The sequence below is a fragment of the Zonotrichia albicollis genome, chromosome 12 (genome assembly GCF_047830755.1).
Source record: "Zonotrichia albicollis isolate bZonAlb1 chromosome 12, bZonAlb1.hap1, whole genome shotgun sequence".
NCBI classification, from domain to species: Eukaryota; Metazoa; Chordata; class Aves; order Passeriformes; family Passerellidae; genus Zonotrichia; species Zonotrichia albicollis.
In genome coordinates, this window is record NC_133830.1 from 4,093,695 (window position 1) to 4,115,000 (window position 21,306).

General features: G+C 42.7%; 1 protein-coding gene across 21 annotated transcripts in view; it reads left to right on the forward strand.

The window, feature by feature from the left end:
• FOXP1 (forkhead box P1) overlaps window positions 1-21,306 on the forward strand; it is a 376,283-nt gene that overhangs the window by 314,191 nt on the left and 40,786 nt on the right. For all 21 annotated transcript variants that reach the window (XM_074550350.1, XM_074550351.1, XM_074550347.1 and 18 more), the window contains one exon: window positions 15,216-15,320. In XM_074550350.1, coding sequence (XP_074406451.1) covers window positions 15,216-15,320 — 105 coding nt within the window. The remainder of the gene's footprint in view (window positions 1-15,215; window positions 15,321-21,306) is intronic.

Consider the following 21,306-nt stretch of genomic DNA (forward strand, 5'->3'; position numbering starts at 1 on the left):
TGTTGTTTGGCTTTTAAAAGTGTGAGTTAATTTATACTTGCTCGGCTTGCATTGTTAAAAGAAATGGCTTAAATCAGGGGTTGTCTGTTGACGTGCTTCTCGGCGCGGGCTCTGCTTTATTCCAGAGGATGCTTTATTGCAGGTTTGTTTCTTTACACCCCCAGATTTCACTGAGGCGTGTCTAACAACGTAACTTTTGCTTCTGGGGAGATAGACAGGCCCAGGCGCCGGGGCCGTGGGTGCCAGCGCCGGCTGCAGCCTCGGCGCCGCTGCCCGAGGAGGAGGAGGAGGAGGAGGAAGGGTCTCGAGGAGTGGGCGCAGTGGGGAGGGCAGTGCTCCTTTGCATTCTGGAGAGTCCCTTTGCCCATCTAGAGACGTTACAGCAGACACTAGTGAAAGCTGGATTTTATGGAAACTGATGGCTTTGTCTTTCCGTCCTCCTTTCATTCATTAGAAAGAGGATAATGGAATTTTTAAGCCATAAGAGTTTGTATTTCTGGTGGTCTGAAAGTAGATTGATAGGGAAGCTATATAAATACCTCTTATATCTTTCTGATATTAAGAAAATAGTGCTGCTGGAAATAGATAGATTTTAAAGGAGAGCACACCCACTGTTGGAAGAAGTGCTGTGTGTGTAAGGCATCCTTTATATACCCATTGCAAGGACTTGTGTGGGAACATCAGTGAATATCTTTATAATGCATGTAAGTGCCAAGGACGTGGTTTTCATGAGGACTTACATGGGATACTAAAAAAAATTTGGTGTTTATTAAACAATTAATTCCCTTTTTGCTGCATGTAGAACTGAGCAGGATGGGTTTATGGCTTTTCAATAAATTTTTTATCTATGTTTTTCTTATGGAGTATATAAAGTAAAATCCCATGCAGCAAGATGGATCTTTCACTGAATAGAGGCACCTGCTGTGTGCTAATGGCATAAACCAGGAAACAGATTCAGTTCAGTTTGAAGTGCAGTGGAAATACAGGAATCTGTTCTGAAGTAAGAATTATCTCTGTGTATAGTATTGAGCAGACCTGGAAATCTGTGTGTCTGAGTCCTGTAATTGTGGCCTGGAGGCAGTTGGAATCTACAGACAAGGTGATACACATGATTTTATTACTAAAGTTCCAGACTAATTAGGAAGGCATAAACATGCCATGGTATTGTTTGAGATTGTCTTAGTTAAGAAGAGTAAATCCTCAGTGCTGGAATCAATACCTGTGTTATTAAGCTTGCCTTATACTTTTCTTGCATATCTGTTGAATTCTCTGAAATATCAAAATACAAAATAGGTATATTTAGGGATACAAATAAGAGGGCTACAGACTTTGCTTTGTCCTGCCTCTCTTTGGTACATGGAGGCTTTATGCCATCCATTTGCAGCAGTGATTGAATTACATGTTTATCCATAAGTAGAGCAGGAGACTACAGGCAGGAGAATGCCTCCTGATGCACTTAAGGGTTTTGTTGCAGTCTCATCAGGCACCCTGGTGCCTGCCTGGATTTCATGTGACACAGAAACTCCTCTTGGTGAGATATTTTGCACTGGTTTCCTTTCTGAAAGGATATTTATCTACAGGCAGGGAGTACCGGGTGGGGAGTGAGCAGGGAGGGAAGAGTTGCTGTGCTCTGCCATCACATGTGTGGTTGAAAGCTCACAGAAGTGAAATCTTAGTGGGCTTGCAAAAGACAGCACAGGCACAAGCAGGGGTTTAATAATTATTTGATTGCAAAAGTTAAGACTAGAAAAATCCTGGGTCTGGTGGGAGCATGAGTTTGCTGGACTTAGTGTTAAATCCATGTGTGTTCTTGTACCCATCTGGTTCAGCACAGCAAATCTAAGGAGACTTTTGGAGGCAGTCTGGCTCAGGCTCCGGTCAGATGGGGCTGTGGCAAGGGCTCACCAGGGAGGAATCAGCCCTTCCACCTCCCCTCACATAAGTCACAGCCTGGGCTGGCCAGGGAGGGTTTTTGACTTGTGGGTTTCCCCTCATTCCTGCACGTTCTGTGCTAACCTTATGTTAGCTCTGATCTGATACAAGCAAGAGCTATTTATTTAGATTTAACCAACAATAAAAAGCACATAGTAAAATCTGCAAGTGTCCTAAAAGTTAAGCACAGCCACATCATAACGACTGCCCAGCAGCCATAAATAATCATATACAGGTAACATTAACTTTTAGGGTGTGCTGTAAAGCTGTTTTCAACCCCTTTCTCTTGGGCTTTTGAGAAGGAGTGGGCTGCAGGAGGCAGGTTGGTTGTGTGGGAGTTACTATCATCACTGTCATCTCTGGCACATGTCACTGGGATAGTTCACGCTGTGTTTAGGGGGTTCCTGATCCCACAGGTCAGGTTGCCAGGCTGCTCCAGACCTGCGAGACAGGAGGCACCTGTGTTAGAATCAGCAGGCGAGCAGCAGATCTGCTCTGTATCTTGGGTAAAAACACATTCTGGTTATAAACAAGGGGTTTAAAATAGCAGGAGCAGTAGTCATTGGCTGCCTGGCGTGCCCACGCGTCGCCGTGCCGCCAGCCCAGGCTGGGCTTCTGCACAGGCTGCAGGGACACAGCTCTGGTGACACTGGTGACACTGTGGGGCTGCTGTCCTTGGGGCCCAGTGACAGCAAAATTTCTCCTTTGTGACTAAAAAGCAAGCAGCAGGTAGATGGCCAGAGTCACTCGGGACATCCAAAAAGCAAAAATCCATTCAAAAGCAGGAGGCACCCTCTCTCCTGGGCCAGAGAACACTGCTGCTGCACTTGGCTTCTGCATGCTCTGTGTGTATGGCTTCCCTGGGAATGAAACAATTCCAGCCATAAATAATGGGTTAATGCTTTCATTCATTTGGGCTTTAAATGTATATTACATCTATGCTTTTGTCCCACATTTCGCCCAGTTTCTGTAAGTAGCAGCAGCAGCAGCTCTGGGGTTTGGTGCACAGCAATCTGTTAAGGAGATAAATAATCTGCTTTGGCATGACACTCCTACTCTCCTCTTTAATTTGTCTTACACAAGGAAAATTATAATTAAATCATTCAGGGTAAACCCTTGAGTGTAGAGAAGGAAAAAACACACTTTGGTAAAGATTGCCAATAGAGACCAACTTCCCTGTTGTGCCGTGCAGAGACATTTATCAATATTCAGCACTATTAAAGAGGGAACATTTCGTGTGATTTGTGAGGCGGATGCCAAAGCTCAAATCAAGGCTTGTTAAGATCCTTTCCCCATGCAATCATGGGCATTCAGCATCATTAGAATTCAGCACTGACTGTGTGTTTCATGCTTTGATTTTACTCAGACAATTTAATAATGTTTATTGTGCTGATTATATATATAAATTCACTCAATGCAATAAACATACCTCAGTCATCAGTACCCTAAGGGAAATATTTAGTTATAGATACTTGTATTCATTCAGGATAAGGGAAAGTGAGACCATCAACCAGCATGCAAACCTCTCATCATCTTATCAGCATTTGGGTTTCTTCAATAACAAGCAGTTTTTCTCTACAGAAGTAAATAAATAAATAACAGGAGCCAGTTAAGTACATCTGCTGTGCTTAGAAATGTCAGGGACAGTACCCACTTTCCATCTTGTTCCACTGCATCTTATTTGGGAGAAACTTGATTATTTTCTTAAGAAAAGCCCCAAAACAAAGCAGGGGGAGGCCTGGTCACTTCAAGTGGCTACTGACTGTAGAACCTGGTTAACAGTGGGCATCTTGAAACCTGCATGCTTGGGAATATTAGGTAGGTTTGAAAACCAGAACAGGGCAGAATTCATCAGTGCTTTGCAGGGGGCAGAGATTGCTCCAGTTTGTGCTTGAACTGGGAGGTCTGGGGGTGCAGTGGAGCTGTGCTGGTCCCATCCCCTGGTACCATCCTGCACTGACTGCAGCAGAGCCAGGATGGTGCAGGCTGGACATAAACAAGCGAGTTAATGAAGGTCCAGACCTGATAGTTTAAGAAGTGCATCTGTTGTTTACCAGAAGTAAGGTGAAGAGTTGCAGTTAAAGGCTTTGTGTCCAAGAGACCTTTCTCCATCTGCCAGCAGTCCCATCTCTTCCCCTCATTGCCTTTATACCCTTTCCATATACACTTGAGCCTTCCACATAAGCAAGCAGCCATCTCATAGGAAAAATAGATGGGATAAACAAGGGGATTTTAAAATTGCTTTTTCTTGCCAGCATGGCAGGAGGACAGGGTCTGGAGAAGGCTCTGAAGGGAAGTGAGGAATGGCATGGCAGACCATTGATCTGCTGCTTAGGCCTAATGCCTCATGCTTTACTGTTGTTATCTTCCATGCCAGCTGATCCTCCATCAAAATCCCAAGGCCTTTAGATGAGGGCATTAGGATTCAGCACAATTAAGAATTACAGACTTGGGTCCATTATTAATGCTCGGGATGAAACAGTTCAGCCTGCAGTCCATATGCTCCCAGGGCCCCATCCTCTCTTGGCCAGCCTCTCCACTTAGTCCCTGGCATTCATTCTGCACTGGTGCCAGCATCAGATCTGCTCAGCCGTGTCAGCTCCCCTCACTTGCTCCCTACAGCTGATTTTAGGTCATTATTTTTCACCATCAGCAGAGTTGTGTTAGATTAGGTTGCCTCAGACCCATTCTTCCTTAAGAAATAGGTGTTCCTAGACCTTTTCCTCCCAGGAGGTATTTAGCTGCTCCATGTACTCAAACCCCATCATGACCTTTGTGCTCTTACCTGTGGTCTGAGCAGCTCAGATGCCTCCATCCTTGCTGTGGAGCCAGGTTGGAGTGGGAGACTTGAGCCTGGATGGCCCAGCTGGGTGTCTGATAAACAATCCTGCTTTCCACATGGCTGCTGTCCTTCTCATTGCACCTGGAATGGCTGTGGAGCTGCTTGGGCTGTTGGTGACAATGACACTGTGACAGCAGGGCCCCAGCCTGGCCATCTCCGTGTACTCTGTGCAGGTACAGCCCAAAGTGTGCCAGTGTCCGATCCCTTGGCACTCACTCCCCTGCCAAAGAAATGCCACCAGTTACTGAAGGCTTCCCTCTGAGTCACTCTTCTGTAATCAGCTTTGAAAAAACACCGGCTGTGACTCAGACCTGGGGCTGTTAATCTTCAGTTTTAAGCCTTATCAGGCACTTTTTATTGTTCGTGCTTTTCAGATGCGGGTGTGGAGCCTCCTGTGCGTCGCCCGCACCCACCGTCTGCCGCGGTGCTAAATCAGTTGTACAATTCCACTTGCTCCTCGCTCTGCCCAGGAGCTCCTTCAGCAGCTTCTCAGGGAATTCCTGCACTGAGCTAAAAGCAGCTTATTTCACTTGCTTTTCCCTAGGAAAGATGCTAAGTTAACCAGGCTGTGAATGTTTGATGTGGCCCCTGGCTGGAGCAGGGTGCTGGGTTTGATGCTTGGGAAGCTGCCCCAGCATCAGGGAGCTCCTACACGCCAGCCTTTCACTTCTCTCTGGTCCTGTGTAATAACCATCGGTTGTACAACTCCAAACACTAAGCTAATGTATCAAAAAGCACTTAAAATAGATTGGGTGAGCCTTGGCAGACGCCTAACAGAACTCTTCCAAATTTTAGCATATGTATTGTTTTATTCCTCCATCTGGCCAACAGATCATTGTTTGATATCTGAGTGCTTTGCATATCTCCTCCCTTTTCTTGCAACTGAGATACTTACACGTGCATTTAATACAGCTTAATGCTATTTTTACATACCAGAGAAATAGCTGATGGCTTTCTGTTAATTGCATGCACTTTGCAGTTAAACTTTTACTAAAACATTCCTGTCTAAATACTTAAAAGTCCAATGAAAATTTGTCCTCTTCTTTTATTAGAGGTGTTTATGTAGTACTCTTAAAAAGGGACCTGGTTTTCGTTTACTGCCCTGTGGATTTCTGTTTCTTTTTATTTCCTCCTATGTGCAAGTTGTCCTTTCTCAGAATTTGGTCAGGTCTGATTGTCCTGAGGAGCTGAGCAGGGAGCTGATAAAGAGCTGTGTTATTTTTTTAACATATATAGCACAATCTGAGAACAGAAACACCCTTGAAAGGGCTGTAGAAGTAGGGGACTTAGGTGACTTTTGTGTGACTATTTTCTGTGCTGCTCAATAAAAATGGAGCAGTTAGTATGACAGCTGTTATATCATGTTATATCGTACTGCTAAGATATTGAGCAGCATTTAAAGTAAAACTCCACCATTAAGCTGTATAAACTTTATCCGTTTCACTGTGGTTTAATGGAAAAAAAATGAGTTTCTCAATAAAATGACATCATTTTTCCCAGGTTGTAATGTTCACTTTACAACTGTTTTTCTTTAATTCAATTTGTTTTACTTTACTTTTTCTTGGCATCTTTTTTTTTTTTCTTGCAGTTTGGAGAGGGGGAAATCTCTTTTTGTAGAGCAGCTAGGTACTGCTCAAACCTCTCTTCCGTGCTTTTCCCTTCTCCTCACTCCTTCAACATCTTGTGCTAATCTGGAGCTCTATTTTTGTCAGGCAGACACAGTTGTATTTTCAAAGTAGCGAGATGCACATTTAAATTTGGTAATTGGGATTTGTGGTTCTACCTGCTGCACAGTGAGGGCTGGGGGAAGGAGCCCAAGGAAAATTCATATTGCATTGCTTGCTGCTGGAGCAACGTTTGTGAAATGCCATGGGGTGTTTTTCTGTATAGCTGGTAGTGGTAAGGTAGGAGGCCTGTAATTTCTTCTGTGTGATCAGGAAAACATATGTATATTATAAAGTAGATTCTTGTCATTAAAAGGATGGTATAAGCCCAGGCAGGGAAACTGCTAATATGTGTTACAGCTTGTCATTTTGGGCTGCATGAATAAAGAGGAGAGCTATTCCTTTGGGAGATGATCCCGGGAACTGAGCAACAGATCCGCTAGCCAGCAAATTCTTTTTAACTGTAATTTTCCTTTTTGTGTATACTCCAAAATAACATCACGATGGGCCCTTAAATACCATTTCATACACAGAGCACAATTTCCACAGCACAGGTGGTGCTAATATAGGACAGTCCCCTAGGCACTTGTCGCCAGGAGTTGTACAGCTTGTTCAGTGTCTGCATCCATATGGCAATCTGTCCCATTCATAGAAAGACATTGTAGCTGTGCCTGTGGGTGCTGTGGTCAATGTAGTGTAAAAAGTAGATTTTAACTCTCGGCAACCTATGTTCTGCTGTTTGTTTTATTGTAGAATCCAATTTATAACATGGGGGAAGAAAAATCAGCTCAGAGCAAATTCCAGAACAATCTGGCTGGCTGGGGTTTGTGTTTATTCTTGGAGCGCATGGTTAATCAGCAGGTGCACAGCCCTGCGCTCCGCGCGCTCTAATGAACAGTTTACAGGAAGTCTTGCTCGGAAGAAACATTTTCCTTGTTGTTTATACTGTGAATTAACTCAGAAGTTGCAAAGCTGTAAACGATGTTAGCTGGCCGTGTATGTCATGCAAGTCTGTTCTGTATTTCTTGTCTTTTTCTGGCTTTCTTTCCCACTGTTGTATGGTTTTTTCCCTGGGTGTGGGATGCTCAGACAGGATGCTGAGCTTCTCTGTGCTCTGAGAGGGGCAAATCATGGCACAGAGGCCCTCCCAAAAAGCAGGGCAAAGCTCTAGTATTGCCCAGCAGTTCAGATCTAGCTGCATGAATGTGATTTGTGGCTGCTCTGGTACCTATCAGTCCAATGCCAAGTGTTGTTCTGTTTTAGTGGGACTATTTGTTATGCCTTTTAGTAAACACAAACAAATAGACCGCCTAGCACCTGCAGCAGCATATGATATTTACACTACCTGTATGATTCAGCACGCTTCCCTGGGGAAGCAGGCTTGTGTCCTCTGCATTTTAGTGCTTTTCCAAACAGCATTCTTCCAAGGGGAGAGCATGCGGCAGAGCGAATGCAGTGCTCTAGCTGTACTTCTCCCTTGGAATCATTATTTATCTTAATTATATTTTTATAAACATTTCCCCAAGGGCACTTTGCTGCTGCTGCAGGGGTGTGGGGTGGGCGAGGGCCCCCCCAGCAAGCTGCCAGGCTGTGTGTGATGTGACAGTCACCTTCTGCACAGGTTTTCTTGTGCCTGTGGGACAGGGGTGAAAAATACTGACGTGAATAATCCCTGTTAATCATATTTGTTGACGTATCGCCGGTTTATATAAGAGTGGAAGACTCGCCTCAACTCTAAATGTAACAGAATAGAATTTTGTTGAACAAGTACAGATCTTGTTTCTCAGTGTTTTCTTTTACTATAAGTTCGAATGTTACAACAGAATATAAATTACAGTAAAATAAGGTTGGCAAACAGGATCTTTTTACAAAGTATGTGTGTTCATTGGTAATTTTACACCTCCATCTCGGTGAAGTCCAAGGTCTAATCCTGTGTTTTTATACTTGTGTGTGTTCTTAAAAGGGTTCCTGAATTGGGGCCAGAGCTTTGCCATTGCCACCTCCCTCTGCCATGCGAATTGGGTGTGTTAGAGGGATGGGATAGCTGTGCTAAAAGTCAGTGTTAAAAAAAAACCCCAAACTGAAAAAAAAAACCCGAAGAACATCCCCCCAGCCCCACAAAACCCAAGAAAGTGGTTGGATCACATTTTTTTCCTAATTAAACTAAGATACTGAATCAATCCGTTTTAATCTGAATAAATTAGGAGACTGTTCAGAGAGGAATAAAATGAGATTTAGCAGGGATAAGCAGAAAGTAGCCCAGCTAGGAAATCAAAATTCCAAATTCCGGGTTTGACATGACACGTCAGCTGCTCAGCATCGGCTGTGTGGGAAATGGCTGAGGCATAATCGGGGTTGAGAAATTAAGGTGGGACACTCTGTGCCATGTCTTAGTCAAAAAGGTAAATGCAGTCATGGGAGGCATAAACATGCATGTTGCATCCGAGTCCTTTTTTTTTTCCTGTTCTACTTCATGCAGAACCAGTTAAACCACATTGAGTGTGATGTAAAATTGGCCACTCTCTTGCAGAAAGGATAAAGGGAAGCTGGAGCAAATATAGAGGAGAGCAGCTAGGATGATAAAGGAGTTGGAGGGAATAGGCTATGAAGACAGATTAAAGGGAATTAAAGATCTACACCCTGGAAAAATAGAGGCTCTAGGAGGATATGATTATGGTATGTAAGTACATGAAGTGATGCTACAAAGAAGAAGAAGGAAAAAATTGTTCTCATTAGTTAGCAGTGCTGGAATTTAAAATCCAGCGTTTCAAATCGTGTGTGTCTGGGTATATTTGATGTACTTTTCACCACAGTACCTAGGCACAAGGTTGAAATAAAAAAATAAGAGTTTTAAATCATAGAGAAACTCGTTAATTCAAATGCAGGAGTGGAATTTGTACTGGAGATAAATGATGAATTTTTTGCAATGGGCATTTCTTTTAAATGCTGTAGAAATACATTTAATTTCTCCAAGGAAGGGATGTAGGGCAGTGACTGTCCAGGCCCTGTGGCAGTTTTCCTGCAGGGCTGGAAGAGGGGCTGCCACTGGAAGGAGAATGTGTTAGAGTGCTGGAGGGTCATAATGTTGATTAATAATCCAAACCATCAGTGGATAGATCAAAACCAGAGGATGATGCTTATAATTATCCAGTCTGGTTCTGCTCTTTGCAGTGAGAGTGGGGGTAGAAGGGAAGGGGAATGTCAGCCAGATTTTGTTTTAGTCTTGCTGCCGATTCTCCAGTGTTCTCCTTGCAGAATGGGAATTTAGGGAATAGTGCCACAAGAGGGATAAGTAGGGAGCAGTGATTTGGGATGCAGAGGTGGCCTCGTGTTACAGCAGCACTGCTGTTTCCCTTCTTATGCTTCAGGAGTACACAAGTTAGTGCACACCGATTAGGAGAGGATTTCAGCCTGTGGGCTGCAGTTTTAACTTGATTTGTCTTAAATTGGTGTAGTCATTTAAAATGTAATATAACCTCTTGTTACTACCAATAGGGCTTGATGTAAAACATGAGCTGCTTCTAGTCCTAGGTCTGGACATGGACTAAAGTAGTGAGGAAGAGGAGAAGTGCTCCTCTACAAAGCATCCAAAATTTTGCAAGTCAGTTATAGAAAGAACTGTCACTGACCACTCACATCAAATTCCAGCTCTCCTGCAGGCCCATGACTTTCTGTTAAGCTTTATCCAGTGATAGGGAGGCATCACCCTGCCCAGACAGCCCCGTTTAGATCACATATCTGCTTCCTGGGCTGTTTCTGAGGCTTGGACAGGAGCATGAGTATCTAGAAGTTGGTTTTTTGGGTTTTTTTTTAGTTATTGGTTGGGTTTTTTTTTAATTCACAGTTTAAAGAGGAAAGAGGTGCTGTGCCACCTTACTAAGAATTTGAAGGGATTTTCACCGGTGGAGCTTCACTGCAAAACACAGTTTTGTGTCTGTGTTTGGTTGATTCTCTCGTGAAGGCAGGAACTTGCACTTGAGCACAATTTGTACAATGATTTAATCATTACTTCTTCCGTTTCATTTTAAAATCAGTTACGGTGAGTGTTTCTGACTCAGAAAATTGTGACTTTTTCGGCAGCCTTACTCTTTCAGTGCCGTCTGATGAGCTTTAGAGCTCACCAGGCAGTCACAACTCGGGGAGAGCCGTGTTGCTGCCCAGGTGTGTGCCTCCTTCTCCTGTACAGGACCAAAATTGTGGCATTTTGTCTCAATGGCTGTGCCATTTAAATCAGAGAGAGGGGGAATGTGGTGTGAGACAGAGCCCCATGCTCCTGCCTGGGCTCTACACAGATATCAGTTTCATGGCAGCTGGCAAAGATGAGGTCACTTCCCAATGACCCTGAGGAATAAAGTAAAATTAAAAAGGCAGTTCTGCACTTTCTGAGCGTGCTGTGCTCCAGCTCCTTGCAGGAGGAAAGCAGGAGACGTGGTATTGATTTTTCAGCATGCAGGTGGCTCAGGCATGTTCTGAGCTCTGTTAGAACGTGAGCAGATGCTTCATAAATGTAATAGAAAGTCAGGGATGCTTCTCTACATCACTGACTTCCCCCAGTGTTTTGGCAAAGATCATTGGCCCAAGCAGATGTGGAAGAAAGAGAGTGGAATTACGAAGTATGTCAGCATCATGAATATTTAAAATATGGTCCACTGTGTGGCAGAAGCACAGACACTGAGGCTTCTGCTTAGCTGGATTTTGTATCTACCTATGACTTCTTAGCTGGTGAGTATATAAACAGAGTTCCCAGTGGTTAATAAATAAGGGTTGAATGAAACCATTAAAGAACAGGGAGCTTTCCTGCTGGGGTTTTGGTCACTGCTTTCCCCAATACCCAGCATACCCATCTCACTTTGGGGTGTCATATTTACTCTCCATCAGCACTTGGCTATCTCTGGTGTCTCTGTCTCCTGTGCTGTTGTGTCCCAGAGTGTGGTTCTTCCAGGGTGCTGTAGCACAGCAGGTGTATTCCAGAAGGTGAGTGGCTGGCAGGAGTGGGATGTGCAAGTACAGTCATCCCTGTAGGAATGGGAGGTGAAGTTGCTACCAGACCCTCTGGAGACCCTTGGGGTTATGGGGCAGTGTAGGGGGAAGAAGGAAGAGGTTAAATTTCCTCTCCTCTATCCAGCAAGCCTAGACAAGCTGTGGAAGTGCCTGTCCCTTTTCCCTTCCCCTCTGTACTGGAAACAAAGCTGGAAGCAGCAGAAAATAAGTGGACACTTACACAGTTTTCAGTCTCATACATGGATTTTGTTATTCTCTTTTAAGTCATTAATAGGTGACTTACGCAAGACATTTCACTTGCCAGAGTGTTCTTTGCTGTAGTTCAATGTAATAATGCATCACTATTGCATTATTTGGATGTAATTCTATTGTATTAACTACTTTTTATGCAAGTACCTTATGAAGAGAAAGAAACCCCACGTTGTCTTGAATTTACGTCATTTATTCTTTCAGTACTTTGAAAATTATGTCTTGTTATAAAATGATTTCCACTAACTAGTGTTGCATCACCAGTACCCGACCATGAATATGCATTCCTGGGAAGGAGAGAGTGACAGAAACAAACACCTACTCTAATGTGTCATTAGAAATCAAACAGACCTAAAACTTGCTTCTGCTTGCCAATGCTCAGATCTTCTAAAAGTCTGTCTCCGAGACTGAGGATGCATCCAGATTACAGAAGCTGTGCTTGCGTGCAAACTATCAGTGAACAATTTCAGATTATAGGTTTGCATCGTGCTCACAAAGCTGTTTATTTATGTACCGGATTAAAATCATCTTTTTCCACCTCTGTTTGCCCAAACAAAGTGAGCACTTAGATCAGTTCAGCAGAGTTCTCCATTCATTTCCCCTGGCTGTATCCTTTGTGCGTTACATCCGCCTCTGTATAAACCCGCTCTTTGTTTTGTTTTGAGGTGCTTCTTCAGGCTCTGTCAGGGAACAAGTGGCAATCTATAATATCTTCAAAAGTGGGATGGATAAAATAGCAGTAATCTGATACTGACACATAAAGGTCACCGAAAGGCATGGCTGAAATCCCCCCAGGCAGGATGGGAGTTGGTGCCTTCGGAATGGCACAGTGCCTGCAGAGAGGGCTGGCGTTTGTCTTGCAGGAGTGAGGGGGTTTTTTTTCTCTTTGAAATGTCTTATTTTTGGTAAGTTGAAGTAGTTCCTCTTCTTGGTTGAATGGCAGTGGAAGCTCTGCGTAGGTGTTAAGCGTGTTACGCGTGGCATCGAGTTAGCAAAGTGACCTTTTAAGTTCCCATTTACAGTCAGCACCAGCCTTTATGGTTATTGACAGCACGAGCCTTTGACATCCTGAGCATCATTTAGAGTTTGATACTGTCTTGGTCATTCCATCATTTTCTTTGGACACAATACCAGGGTGTCACGTCCTGCATAGTTTGTCTTGTCTTGTGCAAGTTCCCTGGAAAGAAAAGAGATTTGCACTTGGATTTAAAAAATAAATACAAATCTCGGTAGGGCTCTTTCCGTTGACTTGGCCATGGCCTTTAGGCTCTCACAGAGAAACTTTAAAAATCCCTGCTGGGGGTTTAAGCCATGTGACTCCTGTTGATATTATAATGAGATTTACAGTGCTTAAACCCCATGGGGGACTGACTCCTTACTTGGCCATCACAAGTCCCAGTGTGTGGGTAACGTGCACTGGGCAGATTCATACACTGCTTCACTGCTTTTTTCTTTTTTTTTTTCCTTTTTTTGTTCTTCCAAACACACTGAAATCATAACTCTCATATGTAGTCTTTATGGACTTTAATGGAGTGTTAACATGAAAGCCTCCTGTCTCACCCTTTGCTGTATCCAGGTATAGAAACAGATGATAAACCCCATTATTTTCTGAATTTTCAGATGCATATAGAGGATGTTTGACCATATGCCTCTTTGGCTTGGGTGCATGATGTTCTTCAGCCATTCTGCCTCTTCCTTCCTTAGCAGAGGAAATGCGTGGCTTAGGATTTTTTTAAATTTCCTTGCAAATAATGCATTGGTTCGTTAGTTCTTTGAAAAACTTTACAGAGATTCTCCTCACTCAAACATTTCTTAAAAGACTAATTCAGTTAAACCAGTCTAGTATTTGTACATAGAGAAGGCCTTTGTAAGGCTCTTCACCTACTGTTGGTTTTTTTAGGAAATTACCTTGCACATATATATATTTATGCTTGAAGAACTATTTGTAAACAACCAAAAAAGGATATTAATGAAATAATTAATTAGATTAACTAGATGCATGTAAAACTCATAATACATTTTCTAGTCAGTACTTTTAAAATTATTTTTTCAATGTAAAATAGTATTTTAAGACACCTTCAGTAATCTTCAGATTCTCATTGAGCTTAAAGTCAAAAGTGGCATAATCTGGGCAGGAATTTCTCTTCCAACTAGTTTGTGTTTGGGACGACATCTCAAGAATGTATTTACAGGGATCTGGCTACCCAGTGCATGTGAAATAATACAAGAACACAATTTTGTCAGAGTGCACAGACAGGTAATATTAGAGAAGAAAAATAAACAGCATTTCCAGGTGTGTGTAAAAGTAAAATGACAAAAAGTAGGCATTTATCCATAACGTTACCTGTAATCCAGGATGAAGTAAGTCATAAAAGCCACACCTAGATGCTGGTATGTGTTCATATCCTTTGTGTATGTTTGAAGTCCATAATACAGCACAGACATACTGTAGCAAAAAGATTTGCCATGAAAAATACATACATGTGTGAGCATAAAATAGAGATTTCAATATTATTTTGACATTTTGCTTTTAAAGTCATCTAAGGTTATGGAGATTGTTGCAAAAAATAATTCCTTTCCTCAGGAAGTTTCCATGCAGAAGTCGAATAAAGAAGATATTTTAGAATATGGTTCATCAGTGAGTGCAACAGATACATTTCCCTGAGCACCACATGGCCTGGATCAAAGAGTCTCATGACTTGGATCAGTGCAGCCAAATCATTACGTATTGATTGGAATCCCGCTGAAGGATTAACCCCTTAGTGCTCATATGAATTTTTTGCTTTAACCCTGGGTTCAGTAGTTAGGAGGCTCTGTGACGTTCCTGCCCAATCTTAGGCGAGGTTAATAGCCCCCACTAACCCCTCGTGCTGAGGAATCCTTTGATTGCATGCCCCTTCTTCTTTATGGTGAATTTTGCATGTGAAAATACATCTCAAATCTTCTTTCTTGGGATGTAAGGAGGCTGTATTTGTGCAGTGAAACAGCCTGTAAGAAGAAGGAAAAAAAACAACCAGAAAAAACCCCAACCCAGTAAATAAATAACATGGTGGGAAAGCCAAGGCTGCAGATTTGATGCTTTTCCTTTCTGTAGCCATGAGGAAAGCCTCAGGTCCAGCTGTGTTGTGGTGTAATGGGACACTGCTGTATGGAGATGACTTCTCGATGAAGTTGAGTTGTAAATATGCAATGTTCATAAATTTTTTAGCAAAATATCAAGCAGGATATTAAGCAGGTCTGTCAAATGATTTCTCCCCCGTCCATGTTAATTTAAATTCTTTACAAACCTCTTAATTAATGAATGAAATGTAGGAGGATAGCTAAGTAAGAATGACACATGTTTCACACTGCAAATGGCATTTAATTCTGTTTTGAAAAACCATGGGCAAGAATCAGGCGGGTACCGTGAGATGTTGGGGATGCTTCAGGATCTGGTGGTTGCTGCTCTTGAGGAGTCTTTGTGGGGATGAATTGTTGCAGCACCTTCAGTTTACAGCACTTGTTGTCTGTTCTCTTTCTCACTGCAGTTTACCCCACGAGGAGCACTCGCACAGCCACCCGCTGTACGGACACGGCGTATGCAAATGGCCGGGCTGTGAAGCAGTGTGCGAAGACTTCCAGTCCTTCCTAAAGTAAGGATGGTTTTTTTGGCACTTGCATTGTACAGAAAGCATGCCCTGAAATCCTGTGTGCTGTCACTCACCCTGGGCCTGATGCAAAGCCCATTGAAGTCAACAGAGAGCTCCCTTTCACTTCAGTGGCTTTTGGATCAGGCTCAAGAACGTTTTAACAGGGGATAGTAAATTAGCCCCATGGGGAAATTATGGTCTTGTTCAGTGTATTGCTATAAAATAGCGTTTGCAGTTCCGCAGCTTTTTTTTTCTTTATTTTATTTAAATAATTTTTAAGTTGCAGTATCGATCATGTAAATAATAAAACCTTGTTTTAACCTTGATTTCACTTTAATTTAGAAATCTAGTCTTAAATTAACTCCATAATTGAACAGAGAATTGCAGAACATCACGTGAAATTTAATTTATGTCAAATAAGTAACTAATGAACAAAGTCTACACTACTAAAAATAAACTATAATTATATTAATTGGGCCCCTGCAGTTTGCTGCAGACCTTTTCCTTGCTGCCAAAGAACACAATTTTACACGTTGCATAAACAGTGCATTATGGACTAGTGTGTGGTAGTGCGTGCATCCCGATGCCGGGAAGGTCCTCAGAGCCCTAATAGCTTACACATGGCTGCTCCACAACTAAACCATCAACCTCACCCCTGTTCCCATCACAAAAGAGTTCTTTGTCTGGGTAGGACACCAGGTACACACATGCTGTGGGTGCATCCAGGTTGCTGAAGGTTTGTCCCTGATCTTGGCTCAAGTTCTGTGGCTGGTCAGTTGTAAGATCACTAAAGACCTGCCACTCAGGCAATATTTGTGATTTAATTGCACAGAGGGACAAGTTTTTCTCCCATTTAGAGTAGTCATCTCGTGAAGTTAGTCTACATAAATACATGAAGTTCTTCAGGATGAATAAGTAGACTTACTCGCAAAAGGTTCAGCTTTACCTGCTGTTTCTGGGGCGGTTCCCTGGGTTTTTATGTGAGGGAGGGAGGGGCAAAAGCAAGCAGAGAATGTTTGCTGGGTGATGTTAGATGATACAGATAGGGTTTTGCTCTCAGAACAGAATGGACCAGTTGTGGTTCCACTGGCAAAACCGTCCTGAGTTCGTAGGAGCGGCGCTGGTCCTACTATAAACATATATTACAAGTGAGGAATGGTACAGTAATGAGAAGGTTCTCATTACAAGAGGATTACAAAATAAGAAGGTGCTAGTCATAAATTTCCATGAAGGGTGGTCTCATTCCTTGTAATTCATCCTGTTGTTCACTTAAGTGAAATAAATGCTAATCTTGCCATACTTGCCAGTTCATTCATATTCATATGCCATACTATAGCATTTAGACCTCTAAAACAATTCTCAATTTACTGCTGTAAGTGCAAAGGAAAGGTGCTGTGGTAGCCTTAGATAGCAGAATAAAGTGTGTGGTCAGATTGTGCCACCTTTGCTTCCTGTGCTAGTCCTGTGTTCCAGGTGAGAGCAGCTGCTTTCAGGAAGATTCCATAGGAATCTTGAGTGGTCTGCTTGAGGTGGCCATGCATAGAAAACACAGCTCTTAATCACAAGCATGGGTAGAGGCAGGGCTGGCTTTTTATATGGTATGTTGGAGGTGTTTCAGTACATAGATCCAGTCCACCAGTTCACCTGGAGGGGATGACTTGCAGCAGTCAGTAATTAGGAATAACCTGCAAACTGTCACCAGCCCAGGCTGGACTTGAAGCTGCTCCATCAGTTCTAGTTTTTTCACTATCAGTCTAGCTTTTGTCTCCATTGAAAGCTTTCAACAGAAATATTTTGTGTGAGCTTTCTAAACGTATCACCTAAATTTTCTCATCGAAATGCTGCAGTGTCCAAAGTCTTACTGTTCAGAGTGATATTTAACCCAGAACAAATGCAGAAATGGATGTCCCTGAGCAGTGTATTGACACTGTTAAGAAGTGAGTGTTGCTTCATAAAATACTGTAGCCTTCCATGTCTCCTGTGGAGCATCTGTCCTTAAAATTATGTTGCCATTTATCAGAATTCATTACTCAATGAAAAGATAACAGGTAGATGGTTGAAGTTTCTTTCTGATACTTGTGTAATATGTGACACTCTTTTGATGGCTCCCTCAAGGGAAAAGCTCTTGTTTACCAAGTGAAATACAGCCTGTGTATCGAGTATTGCTTAATTTCACTTACCTTGTGAAAAGGCAAAGAGAAGTTGTATGTGGAATGAAGGCCCTGTATGCCAATAAAATGATGCTTCAGTTAAGGGAGAAAAAAGGACTCGCAGGTCTAAAACATGGTTCATTTCTTTTCCTCCTGAGGAAGAAATATCATAACTGTTGGTAAATCAAAACCAGAGATTTGACACTCTTCTGTGATCATTCTGTAGTGTTTGTTCCCAAGGTGAGGTACACCACAGGGCCCTTGATTTCAAAGATAAATACTGTACAAATAACGATCCTAGTTGTCTTTCACTCACAGCCAACAGGAGGATGCTTATCAGAACCAGCAGATACACGGGCTATTGTACGCATTTATTTCCCTGTTTCTTTTTGAAATAAGTTGCAGTTTTAGCAAGTCGCTGTGTCGTGCTTCTGTTTTGAATCCATCAGCTATTGGTTATCATGTGATGCGGTATCAGTTGGAGCTAACTGATAGCAGCAGGGGCTGCTGCTCTGCCTAATGAAACAGCAGCACCCTGCATGCTCCAGAAGGCTCCCTGAGCCTGAAAACAAAAACAAGTCCAGTCTCAGGGCGGTGACCCCGTGGCCTCTGCCGGGCTGCAGGGAGCAAGGTGAGGGCTGAGGGTGCACACGTGTCTGGCCTGTTAACCAGGGCCCTCTCGCAGGCGGGAAAGGAGCAATTAGTAGCACAGAGCGACTTTCCTGCAAAATTGACTATATCCTTGATTTCATTTGCATGTGTTTAAAGACCGTGGAAGATAGGAATATATACCCCTTATGCAGCAAGTTGTTCAGGAAATCCCGGCTGGAGAGGGAGGGTGGTTTATTCAGCAGGGTAGGCAGGGCAGAAAATTCAGAAGACTGAATAAGGTTTTATTATTCCTCACCCCTCCCTTTTTTTTCCCCCCTATAATTTGATTGTGGCTTAGACGTGCTTAATCCTGGCTGTAGCATTTTTAAATCAAATATATTCTTTAAAAGAAAGGACATAGACCTTTGGAGAGATGTGGCAGTCCCGTGTTGCAGTGATGCTGGTAATCTGCTTCATGTGCATTTAACTTTGATGAAACGAAGGGGAGTTTATGTGAAAGAAACTACTAAGTGCACTCTGTAATGTTTTCACAAGTGTTTTTATCATGGTAACATCTTGTTTACTTTAGTTGCCTGCCTAAAACTACTTGGAACATGTTAAGAAAACATTTCGAGAAAGCTTCTACAAAGAGGCTTTTGTTTAGCAGCAACTGTGAGACTGCTCGGCTCACAAAGGTGTTAACTTTCAACCCCTTAAGCACTTCCACATGAAATTCCAGCAACTATGTTTGTGGTTTTGGAAAAACAAAGTGTATATTAAAGAAACCAGGTATATGCTAATACATGTTGAAGTAGGCCGGAAATCATAAATTGTTTCAAAGGCATTAATTGCGCTCGTTTTGCATGGCAGAGCGTTGTGCACTGAAATCATCGGCACGGCGCGGAGTGTTTAATCGCACAGGCAGCGAGGGCAGGGAGAGGCCGGGCTCCGGTTGGGTGTTTCGGGTTTCTGTAGGGCCGGCGGGACCCCCCCGGCCAGGGGGAAGCTGCGGGATCGCGGCCCCGTCCCGTGCGGGGGGACCCGGCCGCGCCCGCCGGCAGCCGCCGGAGCCGAGCCCGGCAGGCCTGAGGACGGGCCCGCTCCGGGGCCCGCTCCCGCTGCTTCCACAGCCCCCGAGCCTCCGCCGGGCCGGGCTGGGGCTCGGGACCCCCGCGGCGGCGGAGGCCGGGGTGGCCCAAATCCCACAGTGCCCTCTAGTGCTCCCGGGAATGCTGCTGGAGCGGGAGAGGCTCCGGGAGCATCCCCGGGAGCAGCGGCAGCCGCGACACGGCCCCGACACGGCCCCGCTCCTGCCCCTCCGGGCAGCCGAGCAGCAGGCCAGCTCCAAATAACCCCCTGAATTCCTATTTCATTATTTTTAATTGATTTTTAAAAATTATTTTAATTTGTACTATTTATTCCATTATTTTGTTATTTTTCCTATTATTTTAATTCTTATCATGCATTTTATCGTGTATGTATTAACAGTCATTAACAATTGTCATTAGGTCATTATTTATTCTAATATTTACTTCAATATTGTAACTTTATTTCTATTTTATTTTCATACATGCTTTACACACACACACATATATATATTAAATACTTCTGCTGATGTGATATATGTAGCGAGGTCCATCGTCTTGCATTATCCCCTTTTTTCCTCTCTTAAAGGTGCACTTAGTTTATGTTTCCCATTATAATTTCCGGTGTGTAATCAGAAAGCATTCCTTAAAAGACAGGGATCATCTTTGTTTCATACTTTTATTGACACTGTCTACCATATTACTGCAATGTCTAAATGGTAAAATTTATTATTAGCAATAGTGTCACAAAAGTCTGAGACAGCGATTTTCCTTTCAATAAAAGTAGTTAAAAACCTTTTAGAAAATCCATAATTTTGATTGCTGGTACTTCATAAATGTATAACTGGTACTTTTTAGCTGTCTCTTTAGGGAAAAATGAGTTTTATCACCTGCAGTACCTGGGTTAATGAAATTGTGTGTTGGAATTTAGCCAGAATGAAAGATGAGATCATTTGGTGGCACTAATATTGGCAACAGGTCTCATAAAAAGGTTCGACTCTTTTTAGAGAATTATCATTAGGGCTTTTTCTTTTTTTGAGCATGGGGGAGAGATTCCAGTTATTTGTCATTTTTGAAGTTTCTGTGGTTCGAAGATTTTTGTCTGCTGTAATATCCCAAACCCAGTGACCTAAAAGCCTTCACCAAGGCCAAGAGAAACACAACAGTGTCCATCAGTGCCTAGTAAAGGAATTTACTTGCTTCAGATTTCAGCTCCAGTTCCTGTTTCAGCCCTTTAAAAATCACGACTCTCAGCTCAAATTTGAAATAACGCTGCTTCTTTCTCATGGTCCTCTGTGTTTGATTGTTTGTGGATATTAGCTGTCCAGGAAATCCCATACTTAGAGATATAAATCCAAAATGATCTTGTTTTTCCGCAGCCAGCCCAGGATGTATTAGACAGTTATGATGATTTGTTAATTTTTGTGACCTGTATTTATTTTATGTGTGCTGTGTGCTTTTAAAGGAGGGAATCAGCTGTCGAAATAGGCTACTTTTGTCAAAAGGGAGGCTCTTGACTCCTGCCTTTTAAGCCTTTGCTTTCTTTACTTTAGGAGGATTCTATGTGTGCACCTCCATATGGTGGTAAACAAGGGCTGCATTGTGCCCTGACATATAAGCTTAAACCCAACCCTGTTATTGAAGAATCTTTTGAGATGTGTGAGCTGGGATTCTTGAAGGGCTGTCAGCCTTGGGTGTCGGTTTGAAATGTGCCTTGAATGTATAACTCTGCTTTCATTTTAATAGTGCAATATTTTTTTTTTCTAATGTAATATTAATCGTCACCCATTTGTAGTGAAATTTCTTCCTCGTGTCTCGATGGAAATAATTAGACTAAGTGTATTAAGGAAGAGAAGGTTAAAAAGAAAACTGGATAGAGATATCCTGAAAACAAATAATAAACCCACTCTTCTACCTGTGATTCCGTTACATCCTCCGGAATAGGATTTATTTAGACCCACTGCTGCTTCTGCACTTACTTTCAAGACGCTGTGTAGGAGACACTGCCAGTTTTTGATGTCTCAACTTGTGATGGTTACACGGATAATAGAAACCAGCACAGCCTACCAAATTTAAAAAGAAAAAAAAATCGTAATTAAAACCCAGTGCTGCAGAACAATGTGTATTTACAGTAGCCAGTTGTGGTTGTTTTTTCCTTCTTGC